Consider the following 15,846-nt stretch of genomic DNA (forward strand, 5'->3'; position numbering starts at 1 on the left):
CTGACTTTTAGGGTAAGGTCTAGAAAGAATGGTAAAACGGACTCCCACGGCAGAGAAAGTCTATCCTTGCTGTTCACACCTGGTGAGGGTACCTTTCACCTTGGTTCCAAAAAGAGAGGATCCGTCCACAGGAGCATTGGTAAATGGAGACTTGAAAGGCTCAGCAAAGTTGTATAGACTCATCCAGGAATGTCTCCTTAAGGAGACTCTTGAACCCGCCGCCCTACTCGCACCATCAGCTGCATACGAAATCAGCCGCATGGAGGAGTTAACAATAGATGTGAGAATAGCCAACTGAACCAACACTGTAGATGGGACTGCTTCAGTAGAGGTACCCTGAAGAGCATCTCCTAATTTCTTTAGATCATCTCGCTGAAGTCTCATAAAATATGACAGATCGTTCAGCAATCGGAGAGTAAAAGCAGCTGAAGAGAAGATACGCTTCCCGTACCCATCCATCGTTCAGGATTCCTTATTAGGTGGATGGATAAAAGAAGTCTCTGCTAGCTCCTTCTTAGTGTCCACCGCCACCACCATGGCATCAACAGGTAAGTCCTTGGATAAAAATTCTTTGTCTTTAGGGGCGGAAAGAAATTTATTCGGCCTCCTGGGGACCAGTTCCACAGCATCAGGAGGAGTCTGCCATGCTTTCTGACTCTCAAGATCCAGTAATTCATCAAATGGAGGAGACAACCCATGAAGCTGAGGGTTGAGACCAGAAAGCCTTCAGGTACACTGACTCATCGGACAGGTTAACGGTGGGCCAGCCGCCTCTCTGCCCAAGGATCTCCAAAATGTCTGCAAAGGAGACATCTTCAGAGGACCCCCTCAGACTCAGAGGTCAGTGTCAGATGTGACAGACTCATCAGGGGAGTCTACATGCTTCCTCTTACCTGATCTCTTCTGAGGGGGCTCCTCAGCAGGGTCTTCTGGGGAGGTCTCAGAAGATCGGGGCCACCCAAATGGGGGTCCTGAGGCTGTGGGTCTCTGCCATCCCGGGGGAGAAAGGATGCTGAGACCGTAGTCGGCGCTTGAGGGAGTATAGCATTGGTACTCCTACGTAGGACGGATGAACTCTCCAATATGCTCCTCATCCTCATGAAGACAGATTCCTCTGGCTCCGAACGACGCCCTGGCTCCGAAGAGAGAGTAGGTGCCAATGGCTCCAAAAGAATCAGCTCCGAAAACGATGTAGGGTCAGAGCTCACGCGGGCAGACACACCAAGAGGAAGACTTGGCACCAAAGAGGTTTGGTTCGAAGAGTCCCCCTCGGGGCCGACCAAAGAGCTTCGAACCCTCGACACTTCTTACGGCGCTGATAGTGTCGGAGCAGAGCTTGGCTCAGAGACAACCACACGAGGTGCTGGAGCACAGGACACCACTATAGTCTGTACCAACATCTGCTCCAAAGGCCCAATCTGGGTTAGAGGAGGAAAAAGAGCAGGATTGGTAGCAGGAGTCGGCTCCGAGACTGAAAGGGTCAGAGCAGATAAAACGTTTTGCCAAGGCCGACAACTTAAGGAGTTTGAGCACCACTCTCTCGATGTCTTCTTCAGTTAAGCTCCTGAAAGATCTGGAGGACAGTGTGGGAGACCTTGCTCTCTGCAATATAGGTGATTTTAGAGTAGGGGAGACTGGTGGAATGTCTGTAGACTGGCTCCGAAGAGGACTACTAGTGATCAGCACCGAAATACTTGGTGCCGATACTGTAGGGTCCATGTCTAGAATCTCAATTGGCTCCGAAGACAGTGGAACCGAAGAGACAGAGGCCAACTCTGATTTTGTTAACTTCTGTGGAGGTTCAGTGACAGAAGCTGAGGCTGCAGAAGGCCTCTTAGAGGTCTTGCCCTTATCCTTTCTAGAAGACTGCGACCTAGCAGAGGAGGAACAACTGGCTAGGTCTTCCTCGAAGGAAGGTTTTAACATGCCTTTTAGGATCAGCTTATTCTTCCATTCCTGGAACACTGTAGAACTAAAGGAATAACAAGAGAAGTTTCTTGAAGATGTATGGCCCCTAAACAGTAGCCACAGATGCTATTGTCCATCAGTGATGGACATTTTTTGCAAACATTTAGTACACTTTTTAAACCCTGACTGTTTATCTTCTTTATGTTCTTTGGCCATAATGGCAGTAGAGAAAAAAACAACACACAAACACACACACAAGAGAAGAACTAGATTCTCTAACTTATGCAGATCTAGCCCCAACACACAACAAAAATAAAAGTGGTTTTACTAGGTTCTCTAACTTAAACAAACCTAGTGCAAGAAAGAAAAAGGGAACAAACTAGCACCCCTAAGTTAAAAAGTCTAGTCTAAAAGCACACACTCATGGGAATCACACACAAAAGGCAAACGGGCAGATAAAAATTTTTGGCAAGGCCGACGACTTAAGGAGTCTGAGCACCACTCCCTCGAGGTCTTCTTCAGTTAAGCTCCTGAAGGACAGTGTGTGAGACCTTGCTCTCTGTAATAATTCAAATCCAGTTCAAGACAAATCGGTATCACAATAAAACTGTCAGCAATCAGAATAACACTTCACACGAAGCAAAAAAACTCCTAATAAGTAGTAATAATAAAGAACTAAACCACTTAGCTACGGCCAACCAAAAGAAGCTTCCGACTGAAGACACAGCAAACGAGATCGGGGAAATGTGCGCATGCACCATGGGATACCTACTAGCCACGAGCCAATCAGAAGTTTTCAGGCTTTCTAAGCAGCCAAGTCAGAGCCGAGGATCGGCTCCGGACCCACACGTAATAATGGAGGCGAGATAGGACTACATAACATGAATGTTTAAAAGGAGAAATATTAAACACATTGTAACAATTGGTGCTTCATCAACAGCCCCCTTTTTTTCCATTTGTTCTACATGGTGTCCAGGTATCGTGTTAGCTGTCATTCAACTCCCTGGATTGAATGGTGCACTCCTGCTTTTGTCAACACCCACGTGTGACCGTCACAGATCTTTGACAAAATCCATCCACTTCCCTTGCTGGACATCCTCACTTCGTCTTACTGCGTTTCCTGTCTCTGCCAAATCTTTCTCACCATACTGTCAGCTGCTTTTCTACGCAGGTGCCCAAACTACAGTGAGCTGATGTCTTTGATATGGTCCTTTAATTGGAGCAACTTTGGGTTCTGCTCTTATGTCCTCAATCCTTGTCCTGTCCCACAGTGTGCACCCTAACACCTTATCAGGCAGCTCATTTTCATCACCAGTAGCTTCACCTGTTCTGCCTATACTGACTAAGTGTCTGTACCATACAGTCGTAGAGGTTGCACCCATGTGTTGTATACCTTAACTTTCACATTCTTTGGCATTCTTCTATCGACTACACCTGATACTGTATGCCAGTTGGCTGCAGCCCACCCGATTCTAACTTTGATCTCTTGATTCAAATGATCCTTCTCCTGAACCACTCCAGACACGAAGCAGTTTACCTGTTACACTATCTTCCCTTCTATCTTTATTCTCAACTTCATATTTCCCCCAATTTGTGTTTTGGGATAAACCTGCCACTTTAACTTGCAGAACACAGTAGAGACTAAAAGAGGTAGCTACTGTGTATGGGAACTGGTTTGGATACAGAGTTTGCATATAAGGCACAGCCATTGATGCGTTTCCGTGCCTGTAACATGCAATATATGTCGGACTGCAATTATACTCGCACACTATTGACACCGGTGTCCTGTTTAATGTAATGTTACAGACAAATGAGGAATCCGTAATTCTTGGTAATGCAAAGTTAAATTTGGCTTGTGTTGTTCAATGTAACATCCAGTATTGGATGATCACCTTACTGTGTAGTGGTAATATTTGTGGGTGTTGCGTGAATGTTGGAGTATATAGATGTCTGGAATTCCTACTTTTTTGCAGCTGCAGATTGCAACTATTTCTGTAATGGTAATGAATAGTCTGAGTATTGTGTGCGACTCCAGTTCGTGACTGTGGAAGGATGATTACCTGCAGGTGTGTTATGAGAGTTGCGAGATGAATGTGGCTCTGGCTGCAGCTGCAAGTACTGTTGTGGTGTGAGAGGACCTCTGTGAAGCTGGCTACCGTAAAGCGGTACGGAGGCTTGTCACAATAGTGCAGCGTTGGTTAAGAACATTTGCACATTGTAACCAAAAGCCAGCTTGTGTGGATACCTGTTGAGTGGGTAACTTTAAAGTTTTTGTCTGCATGGACTGGTGCATAATTAAAAGGTGAGTACTGATAACTTTGTGAAATAGAATGCAGTTAACCTTTTAAATGACCAGGTATGAGTGACAACAGCTTGAGGAGACTGAATGACACACTGGCGAGCTTTTCCACATCTTCATAATGGATGACTAACGCAAAGACTATGATGCAGTGGACGAGCTTGAAACAGTTTTAGTCACGTCCTTGAAAGAATAACTACAAATTGGGCACCTGAAGGAGTAGTGTGTGGAGCCAACATTGGATCAAGATAAGGGGTACTATGTTTTTACAACACTCTTCTTGTAGTCGAGTCCAACTGTGTGGTTGCACTGTTTTTAGTCCCAGTGGTAAAAGCTATTATCCACATACAGGGCTTTTAGTTTATCACTGTGATGTAAGCCATTAGATGGATGCATACAGTAAGTAGCAAATGTGCGACTAACTGTAAGCAATTGAGTGTGGATTTCCTACAGATGATCTGTTATGATTGTGTGGATGAAAAATATTTGGCTCTACATATTTGTGTAATCACAATTGAATATGTAATGTCCTATGTAGAATGAAAGTGGGATGTTCAGCTTGAGATGCAACTGACCGCGAAGGACCTTGTGAGGTCACTTGGTCAATATGCAGCCCAGTGACACCAAGTTAAACAGAGCTGGACAGTGATATCAGTCGCCAGAAAGGTAATGGTGTTTATCCTTGATAAGTAATGCTTTGGATTTAGAAGACTGAACAGTGGTTGCAGTTGCAGGTTCGGAGGCTAAATGGGATTATTCAAAATGTCAGTCAAGGTTTCTGGTGTAGTCTGGAAGTGTTTCTCTTGCGGATGAAATGTAAGCAGGACCATTGTAAAGCCAATGGTTGTTGGTGTATTACACTAGTTACAAGATGGGCGGACTGGCAAACAAACCAATAAATACAATGATTTATGTAGTGGACAGTATGTAAAAACATTTTTGGTGTAGAGAGAACTCAGACACTGCAGTTGTGATTGTCTACAACAACTACAAAAAAAGTTAAACTGAAGTGCGCAACAGTACTACATAAGCATTTGTTGGCTGGGTGAAGGGTAGCTACAGGCCACAAGTATATAGTCCCATGCTTTGTTGGAGCATGTTATGGTTGCTGAAAATGACTGGACATAACTGGGCTGGTATTTGTGAAGAGGCCTGTGACACGAGTCATGTAAATGTTCCTGAAAGGGTTCTAGTGATAGAAATATTGCAGAATTAGAAGAAATACAGGTTGTTAAAACAAGGTGAAGGATGAATTGTGAACAGAAGTACTACATCTCTGTGGATAATGTCTTTCCATGTCAGGACTTTGGTATTACAGTGGCTGTCAACTTTTTTAGAGCAAAAATTGACTGCTGTATGTAATGCTGTATTGAAAGAATGTGAATAAGTATTCCATTTCGTCTGCGAAGACTATCTGGACAAAGTCGGCCCATACAGTGGCCTCTGTATGATAGACATTTATCTTGATGGCCTTTTAACTAAGCATTCCTGATAAAAACTGACCTGGAAGCATCAAACAGCACCTACGGTGGTGAATAGAATTTTAAAAAGGAAATGGTAGAGGTACAACCGTATTTGACAGACACACTCAGCAGATGTGCTGGGTATATTTATAAAGAGAAATGTACGCAGTAGGCATAGCTAATTTACTGAACTGAATAGGACTAAACAAAAATGTGTAGTTAACACACTGAATCTTCACTGGTGAAAACTGCAGTGTAAAGGTTTTGAGAAAAATGGGTCTAGTTTATGACTGGGATTGTGGAGCTTTTATTCACTTGTCTTTACAGAAAATATGCTTTCTATGCACATGCAGTGCCTTACATAGAAGAAATTGCTAAGAAAATTAAAATTACAGTACAGCAAAAATGAGACAAGACCCCACACATCTCTGTTATAAGTTGCAGATAATCACTGGCGACCACACTGTATTTGGTAAATTGACACAGAATATGTATGTCTAATGTCCTGAGTTTGCTGTAATGCACTGTTGGGTAATCCTGCTCTGGACAATTTAACTTAAATTAAAATGGGGTGCAGCACCGAACATTTTAGAAATCCTGAAACTAACATGCATTTTAATACAGTAATGCAAAACTAATGTCCTAGAACTGTCCTTTTTTTTATTTTTTTACACCACAGCAGTCAAAATGTTTGATACCTTCAGTCAACAAGAAGGCCTGATAATGGTAGATCAAAAGGCTTGCAAAACAGTGCCTCCTGAAGTGCTACTGAGCATTGATGGCAATTTCATGACAGGCTGTGGTGCAGCTAAAAAATGTCCCACTGGAAGAGGTAAGCAGCCCATTACTCAAGACTCCTGCTGTGAAATGTCAATCACAGCAGTAAGCAGCTCAAATTACCTATAGCTCTCTGACAGCTGGGGAGGTGGTGTGAAGGGGAAGGGAGATGAATAGAAGAACTACAAGTCAAGGATACCAAAAGACTTAAAATTAGCAAGTCTAAAAAGAAGCTGCAGTAAAAAAAACTTTGAAAGTCGGTTCTTTAGCATTTCAGCTACTTGTAGTATAAGTAGCCACTGAAAAGCAACAATTGTTTTGTTAAAAGTTTGTGATTGAAGCAAAAGACTGGATGCATGCTCAGTGAATACTGTGACAACAACTGGGGATCTGGGATGCCTGCGTGATGTTATGGTTTTGAGACAAACATTGCACTGTGGGACAGCAGGAGCCTGAGGCTGAGTAATGCTTAGAAACCACTTCAAGATGCTAGACCCCATGTGGTAAGAGTATAAAATTAAATATAACAATTGCAAAAAAAAATGTAAATGGTCCCAGAGTGCTGCTAAAATATAGGAAATATCAAAACTTGATAAAATACAGTTTTTTTTCAGTATGTGGGTGCAGTTCTCCTTTAACCATTGTTCAATCATACTGAGACAGTACCTGTGGTAGGTTTTCCACACTATATCCTTCACTTCACAGTGAATATATGACTTAATTTTTGTTTTAACTTCTTTGTTACTAATCCTCTTTTCTACTTCCCCCTTTGTTTTCTTATTTTTTGTACTGTGAAATTTTCCATATCAGAGTGCCTTTGACTGTATTTCTCTTAAAATATTTTTGAAGCTGCTTTTTGTATTGTTAAATTTTGCTTTCTCCTTTGTATAAATATTGCACAACACCAGATATCTCTATTTTCCCACGTCCATGTTTCTTTTTCATACCTTTCAAAAATATCTGGGTTTGTTCTTTTTATTTTCACATTTCCTCCGTCACTTTTTACCAGTAAGCCCAACATTTCATCTATGTAATATTTTCCACGATCTGTTGCATTAATGAACCCAAATTAGTATTTGAAACTTTTGAGAGTTTTTCTTGGGCAGGTATTTTTCTTTCCTCATTGTAATGTAAGATACTGCATTCTCCACTATACTTAGCATCTTACCGTCACACCCTTGAGAAAATTAATAAGAGATTCTGCATATTACAGAAACCTTTAACCACTGTAAAATCAAAGCTGCAAGTTTATCTGCAGGACAGGCAGCAACTGTTAACCTTCTATTGTGCTTTAAGAGAAGACAAACTGGTTGAAAGGAAATTAACATCAGCTTTGGGTGGGTGGACTTCAGCGCATCACAAAGGAAACCTAATCCTTATAAAAGAAAAAGATGATACTCTTTGTACATCATAATCTAGAACTCTTGCATCTTACAAAAAGTAACAGCCATAAGGGTAATCCAAAATGCAAACATAAGGTCAGTGACGGAGATTAGCTCAATCAATCCAGATTGTCACTTTTAAAATTCCAGCCCCTCATAGGGACTGCTTTATGAAAAAATGGACCAAAAATGAAGAACTATCCTCAAAAACAGCTTGGTCAATCTGTGCTGAATCAAATGTCCAGCTACCACCAAACCTTTTAAGGTCAGAGTGCTGAAGAATACACACTGACAACAAAAAACTCAGCCCAACTTCAAGAGGCATTTCAAACAGCCTACAATTTTCTTCAATGATGCGAACATTTCTGAAAAAAGACCACAGCCATTGCAGGTGAAGCCCAAGCAAGTGTACTTGAAAACAAAACATAACTATTATCTATTTTTAATATGGAATCAGGCTAAGTACAGAAAAATCATCCAGTGATCAAGTGCATTGGTCTTCAAATCAATAGTAAAACAATATGAATCCAAGTAATGTGTAGGTTTAGGAAGACTACCTTTCCTCCTGCATAGGAAGAACCAACATAATTCTTGCTGTCCAAGGAAGTTCAAAGAATGCTAGAGGCATTTTCAATGACAAAATCCAGGAACCTACGGCCTTCACAATCTTGAAGTGAACTAACTCAGACAAAACCACCTCTAACACTGTTCAAGAAAGAGAAATACTGACTTTTTTCAACTGTAGCATTCAAGTCAGCTTCACAAACGCTGCTTTTTTGAAGATAAAAAATATAATTGACTTAGATCCTACAAGCATACACAATGAACAAAAATGTACTGTGAACTACATGGCTTTTCATTTTACACTTTACAACACTACCGTCATTAGCAGAACTTAGCACGTCAGCTTTCTAAAGAAAAAACATTAACAGAAAATAATACATTAAAGGAAAATTGGCACTTTTAGACAACAGCTCCTTTAAAAAAGGCAACACAGAAAGAAAACAATTGAATTAACAGCTGTGCTTAAAATCGCATTCATACATAATTACAAATTTACCTTTACAACGATTACACCATTTTTTGACTCGCAGTGTTGTTTCAGCAAAAGCTTCAGTTTGTCACGAGAAAACAGATCCTTCCTCCGACTGAAAAAAATATTACAATCATAATTGCAACAGGAACAATCTACAATGCTGAAAACCACCTATAAGAAGACACTGTACATAACAAGAGCATCAGTCTAACTTGGTATAATGTAAATGAGAGCTGTACCTCACTGGTTACATGCAAACAAAAAGGACTACTAACACAAGTTAGAAGGCTACAAAAACAATGACGTCAAAAACTCCTTATTAGACAAACATTTCCAATATAATAGTGGTATTTGCTGTCCACTAAGAAAAAAATTAACCCATGGGATTCCAAAGCTAAATCCAGTAGGGTCAAAGGCAGCACAGTCTATCAAACAGCAGCAGCAGCTCACAACACACCAAGATTCAAAGTAACAATTTTTTAATGCATCAGTGCCTAAGCTGTAAATTCACAGACAACTTAAAATAATACTGTTAGACAAACAATACGGTCAAACATGTTGCTCAGTATCCAAACTCCTCCACTGGAAAAGGAAAACAAGGATGTTGCTGAATGGTGGCATATAAGTGATCCTTGGAACTGTGAAATAATTGCAAAATGGGTATGTACTAAATCTGAAAATGCTGCATATTTCAAAGTAATCCCGTACTCTTAGTTACAATCAGCTAGGAATAAAATAGCAGAAGTGTGAGAGATGCAGCTCTTTACACAAACACTTAGAAAAATGTAACGTTAAGTTTTCATAATTTGCTATTTTGTCCATTCTATTTTGTCAAATTTAATGTCTGGCATTACTGGATTTTTCATGTACAAGGAAAGTACAGTTTTGTACCTACCATAAATGTAGATGTCCGAACAGGAATGCATCTGCAGTCCTTACAAATGGGTTGTCCCGTCAGGCAGCCCTTCGGTCGGCCGGATTCCAAAGTCTGGGTCTGGCCTCGGCTGGTGTCGCACTTCACCCGACGTCATAGCTGCAGCTTTTCGGGTATAAAGGCATCAGCCGATGCCATTTTCCTCAGTGTTTCTTGCCCCAGATGCCAGTCGCCCTCTTGGATAGGCTAAATTTTGGATAAATGCCAATGTTTCCAAATAATAGAGAGCAAACACAAAAAATAAGCATGTATGTACATATATACAAACAAATACACCATAATAGATCCCCCCAGCTAGCTATTAGATGGGCAAATACCCTAGGAATACCTCAGAGGGGAAGGAGGGAGGGTAATCCTGACTGCAGATGCATTCCTGTTCGGACATCTACATTTATGGTAGGTACAAAACTGTACTATGTCCTTCAAGGATGCATCTGCAGTCCTTACAAATGGGTAGAATACCATAGCCAAACTAGGGGAGGAGGAAGAATAAATTATGGTGTAGTTAGGATCCCTTGCAAAACAGCAGTGGCAAACCCTGCTCGGGATCTAGAGTACAAGGGTAAGTTATAATGCTTGGCAAATGTATGCACGGAGGTCCAAGTAGCAGCCTCTATAATGTCCTTGGTAGCCACTCCTCGTAAGAAAGCTGTGGTAGTGGCTGTAGCCCTTGTAGAATGAGGCCTGATGTTCTCTGGAGTTTGCTTTCCATGGTAGGAGTAACAAAATCTGATGCAATTTCCTATCCACTTGGAGATTATCTGTTTTGAAATTGCTTTTCCTTCCCTTCCTGTTGCATATGCTACCAGAAGCTGATCAGTTTTTCTATTGCCCTTGGTTCTGTCCAGGTAGTAGCGTAACTGTATGTACATCCAGAGTATGCAACAGCCTTTCCCCCCTGTTCTGTGGGTTGGGGAAGAATGTAGGTAGGTGGATAGCCTGGTTTAAAGACACTCTGGATACCACCTTAGGCATAAATGTAGGATTTGTTCTCATGGACACTCTGTCTTGATGGAAGATCAGGAAGGGTTGTACTGCCATTAAAGCCTGTAGTTCAGAAACCCTTCTTGCTGAGGTGATTGCCAGCAGGAAAGCAGTCTTCCAGGATAGGTATTGTAGTTCTGCTGTTGCTGCTGGTTCGAAAGGAGGGAGTGTCAATTTTTCTAGCACAAAGTTCAAGTCCCATGCTGGCAATGGTGGTTTCCTAGGAGGTTTTACATTTTTAATTCCTCTCAAACTGTCTGAGCAGAGGATGCGAGAAGACAGGGGGATCGAAGCTGTATTCTGCCGAAATATCTGATGCATGTATCTTGATGGAAGAATAGGACAGGCCTGTATGGAAGAGCTCTGCCAAGTACTCCAGGATGTTGGCTATGTTTACCATTGACACATCTTTTCCCTTTTCAGTACTCCAAATGAGAAATCTTTTCCATTTTCCTGCATAATTACTTCTTGTTGAAGGCCTGCGGGCCTCAAGGATAATGTCTTTAACCCTTTGGGATAAATTTGGGTTAGTTGCTCTTATGTAATGTTCCAGGCAGTCAGCTGCAGAGTTTTCAGGTTTGGATGCAGGGTGTTGTAGCCGTTCTGTGTTAACAGCAATGGGTTCAGGGGTAGTGTCCACATTTGTCCCCGAGACATGCTCCTCAGTAATGGGTACCAATGTTGTCTTGGCCAGTCTGGAGCTATCAGAATGATCCTTGGACGTTCCTGTTTGATTTTTAATAACACCTTGTGCATCAAAGGAAGGGGTGGGAATGCATATGCTGTCAGGCTTTTCCAACTTAAGGATAGAGAGTCCACCTTCCAAGCAAGTGGGTGGTACGTCCTTGTGCAGAATTTCTTGAGCTGGTGATTGAGTGGGGATGCAAATAAGTCTATTTGTGGTAGTCCCCATTTCCTTGTGATGGTCTTGAAGATGTCCGGGTGTAGCATCCATTCGTGGGCATCCGTGGTAGTTCTGCTTAATATGTCTGCTAGGATGTTTTCTTTTCCCGGTACAAAAATTGCTTGCAACTGAATGTTGTAGCTCAGAGCCATATTCCATAGGTCCAGTGCCATCCGGCATAAAGGGTATGAATGTGTGCCTCCCTGTTTGTTGATGTACCACATGACTGTGGTGTTTCTGTCCTTATCATCAACTGCCCTTCTTGGAGGAATGGTCTGAAATTCTGAATTGCCAGTTTTACTGCCAGCATTTCCTTTAGATTTATGTGCAGGTGCAGCTGATCTTGAGTCCATAGGCCTTGTATGCACTTGTCCAGCATGTGGGCCCCCCAACCAAGGTCTGAGGCGTCCGTTGTGATGGTTTGGCTTGGTTGACTGCTGTAAAAGGGCAAACCTGTGTTTGACTGACATGCCTGAGCCCACCATAGGAACTCTTGTTTCAGGCATGGAATTAGTGGTATTTTGGTTTCTAGGCTGTGCCTGTGTTGAGACCATAAATTCTTCAGGTACCACTGTAGCTTTCTCATATGCAGTCTGGCATGAGGGACCAGAAGTATGCAGGATGCCATGAAGCCCAGGGCTTGCAGTATTTTTCTTGCTGTTAGTTGGTTCTGTTTTGTTAATGCCAAGAAGTAGAGAGGACGTTGTTCTTGTTTTTCTGCAGTTAGGAATGCCATCTGCCTCGTTGTGTCCAATTCTGCACCTAAGAAGGTTATTCTTTGGGATGGTATCAGCCTTGACTTTTTTATATTGACTGTATATCCCAGGGCTTGCAGCAAGTAAATGACTCTTTGTAAGTCTTCTGCTAGTTTGTTTTTGTTGTCCGCTTGTATCAGGCAGTCGTCCAGGTATGGATAAATTTGGATTCCCCGAAGCCTGCAATGAGCAATTACTGATGCCAGGCATTTCGTGAACACTCTGGGGGCAGTAGATAAGCCAAAAGGCAATGCTGAGAATTGATAATGCTCTGATCCTGCAAGAAATCTGAGGTATCTTCTGCAATTTGGTCGTATGGGGACGTGCAGGTATGCCTCCTTGAGATCTAGAGTCACCAGCCAAGACTCCTTGCCCAGCATGGGAAGAAGCTGCTGTAGGGTCAGCATTTTGAATTTTGGAACAATGATGTATGTGTTTAAAGCGGACAGGTCGAGAATAGGCCTCTAATTTTTCTCTTTTCTTGGTACCAGGAAGAGTCTGGAGTAAAATCCCTTTCCTTGTTCCATAGATGGTACCTTTTCCACAGCTCTCATTCTTGCTAATTGAGCTATTTGTTTTAGAGCTTCTATCTTTTGATTTGGTGGTAGGTTTGGCATTCCTCTTTTTCCTGGTAAGGTATGGAAATGAAATCTGTAACCTTGGTCTATAGTTTGCAAAATCCACTTGTCCCTTGTGATGCAGTGCCAGTTTTTTGAAAATAAGGCTAGCTTTCCGCCTAAGGGTGCTGCTATCTGTTCCCTGGTAGGCGGTGCCAGAGTCAAGTCACTGTGATTGTCCTGTTGCAGTGGTAATAGTTGCGTCTGTGCCTCGCTGGTTGTTACCCTGCCACTGGCGTCCCCTGTAGGCACCACCTCTGGATTGATTTCTGCCTCTTGAACGCCTATTCCTGCCTCTCTGTGCTTTAGAGGAGTCTGGAAAGGACCAATTTTTGGAAGGCCAGTTCCTGCTAAACCTTGGAGGCTGAACCTGTAAGAAATCTTTCACTGTTTGTACAGATTTTGCCTTCTCTTCCATTTTCTTCAGTACCTGCTGAGCAGGAGAACCAAACAAATTGACCTTATCCATAGGAGCATCTAATAGTTTTGCTTTAACATGATCCGGCAAGGCCTGTTCTTTCAACAATGCATGCCTTCTGATAACTGTGCTAGTCATGGCTGATCTAAAGGAAGCCTCCAGTGCATCATAGCCGCATTTTAAAGAATGGTTACTAACCTGTTGAATGTTATGCACCATTTCTAGAACATATTTATTATCTAAAGTGTCCTCAGAGGACAGTTTCTTAGTTAACTGATCAAGCATAAACTCCTGATATTGGATCATATGAAACTGACAGTTCAATGCCCTAGCTGACAGAGTAGCAGAGGTGTATACTTTTTTACCCCATCTCTCTAAGGACCTGGACTCCCTTTCAGAGGGGGGGATTTTTAACAGAGGTAGATGCTACTGCTTTAGGCCCCTGGGAGATGGTCTCGGGATCTGCAAGGGGAGCCTTGTATAAATGGTGATGTGTGTCCGGGACCCTGTAGAACCTATCGGGCTTAGCAGGGGCTGGAGGTAAAGTATCAGGAGCAGTACAAGCATCATTAAATGCATCATCTACAACAGAAAGAACTGGAGGTATAGCTAAAGGCCTATGTTGTGGTAAATGCAAAAAAGTCCTAAGCCTTTTCCTGGAGTCTGAGAAATCTTGTCCCTGCCACTGAAATTGCTCCCTCATGGCATGTAAGGTTTCCCCAAAGGAGAATTCCTCAGGTGGAGAGGCAGAAGGAATCGACTCCTCAGCATCAGTCTTCATATGGAGAAAAAGGAGCCTCTGGATGGTCTGTATTGTCTGAATCCTCAGAGGAATCATCCGAGGACACTGGTTCAGGGGGCTCTGCTCTAGGTCTCTTTTCTGGAGGTGGTTGAGAGGCCCTGTCTGGATGAGGTTGGGATCCCCTTATTAAAGAGATGAGATCCTCTGCCAGAGAAAGCATTTGGGAACTGGAACTGGGCCTGTGAGAGGGGGGGCTTAACTGGCACAGACTTAGAAGTTTTGGCTGCTTTAGCCCTGGCAAAGGCCTTTATGGACATGGCTGCAGGAGGCCTAGCAGCACCACCTGCAGGGGTTGAAACATCCAGGGGAATGGTGTCCGATAATTCCTGTGAAACCACAGCAGCAGGCTGAATTTCAGAGGCCGATTCTACCAGGTTAGAAGAGGCCTCGGTAGAAGGCATGGATTCGGCTGAAGTTAGAACCGTTTGCTCGGTTTCGGCCGAAACCGAGACACTCGCGGTTTGCTTAACCGCGGTCTCGGCCGAAACCGCGGACCGCGAATGTTGGTCTTTTTCTTTGTGTTTTTTAGCAACTTGTGAAGTCGGAGGATCCGACGGCATAATGTACGGGAAATCAGAGCCGAAAAACTGTTCAGCAAACTCCGACCGACGTCTAAGCGTCCGTCGGTTAAAAGATGCACAGGCTAAACAAGCTGCTACGTCGTGGTCTGGGCCTAAACAAGGTAAGCAGTAAGAGTGGAAATCTTTATGAGGTATTTGTTTCCCACAAGTTAAACAGTTATTCACTTTTTCTGACATCGGCTGAGGCAAGAGAGAGTCCCCAACGGGGTACTTAGCTTTTTATAAGTCTTCGAAGTAGTATTCGGTAGTAGTAATCTCTGGATCTGACCGACCGGCACTTGTGAACAGCTTCTGCTTCGGGCGCCACGCGGCAAGAAAGACGGAGGAAAATGGCGTCGGCTGATGCCTTTATACCCGAAAAGCTGCAGCTATGACGTCGGGTGAAGTGCGACACCAGCCGAGGCCAGACCCAGACTTTGGAATCCGGCCGACCGAAGGGCTGCCTGACAGGACAACCCATTTGTAAGGACTGCAGATGCATCCTTGAAGGACATCCACACCACAAAACATGTGAGGTACACCGTGTGAAAATATTTAGCCAACTTTTCAACAATTTCATTCTACACTTCAATACTGTAATACAATTTCTCAAAGGAATCCACTGATTTGGTAACTAACTTAACAAGATCTGATACTTCAATATATATTTTTAAGAATGTCCTCAATATTAACTGCTTCTAACACTAATTTCTTCAGGGCTACAAACGGGTGGAAGTCAATTTGTGTTCATTTTGTCGATCTTGTAACTATAATCATGTTTCGCTTAATGCACATTTCACCAAATATGCAAAACAAATTTTGTTTTGCTAATGATAAATGTAGTTGACTGAAGATTGTGTGTGGCTAAAGGAAGTTTGGGTTTTTAATGTCAAAAATTAGGACAGTGTGTGCGCAAGTACTGCAGGCCAGGTTTAGTGTAAGAGCTAGGCTAAGGGACAAATTTTTGGGATTAGGGTTAAAACAACTTAGAAAGGTTGCGTAGGGGG

General features: G+C 42.7%; 1 protein-coding gene across 2 annotated transcripts in view; it reads right to left on the bottom strand.

Annotated features, from left to right (window-relative positions):
• The window catches only part of BAZ1A (bromodomain adjacent to zinc finger domain 1A), a 3,222,221-nt gene that overhangs the window by 2,712,919 nt on the left and 493,456 nt on the right, over positions 1–15,846 (bottom strand). For both annotated transcript variants that reach the window (XM_044074116.1, XM_044074115.1), the window contains exon 5: positions 8,890–8,977. In XM_044074116.1, coding sequence (XP_043930051.1) covers positions 8,890–8,977 — 88 coding nt within the window. The remainder of the gene's footprint in view (positions 1–8,889; positions 8,978–15,846) is intronic.

The sequence above is a fragment of the Protopterus annectens genome, chromosome 6.part0, assembly GCF_019279795.1.
Source record: "Protopterus annectens isolate FY-2018-M chromosome 6.part0, PAN1.0, whole genome shotgun sequence".
In the NCBI taxonomy this organism is placed as follows: Eukaryota; Metazoa; Chordata; order Ceratodontiformes; family Protopteridae; genus Protopterus; species Protopterus annectens.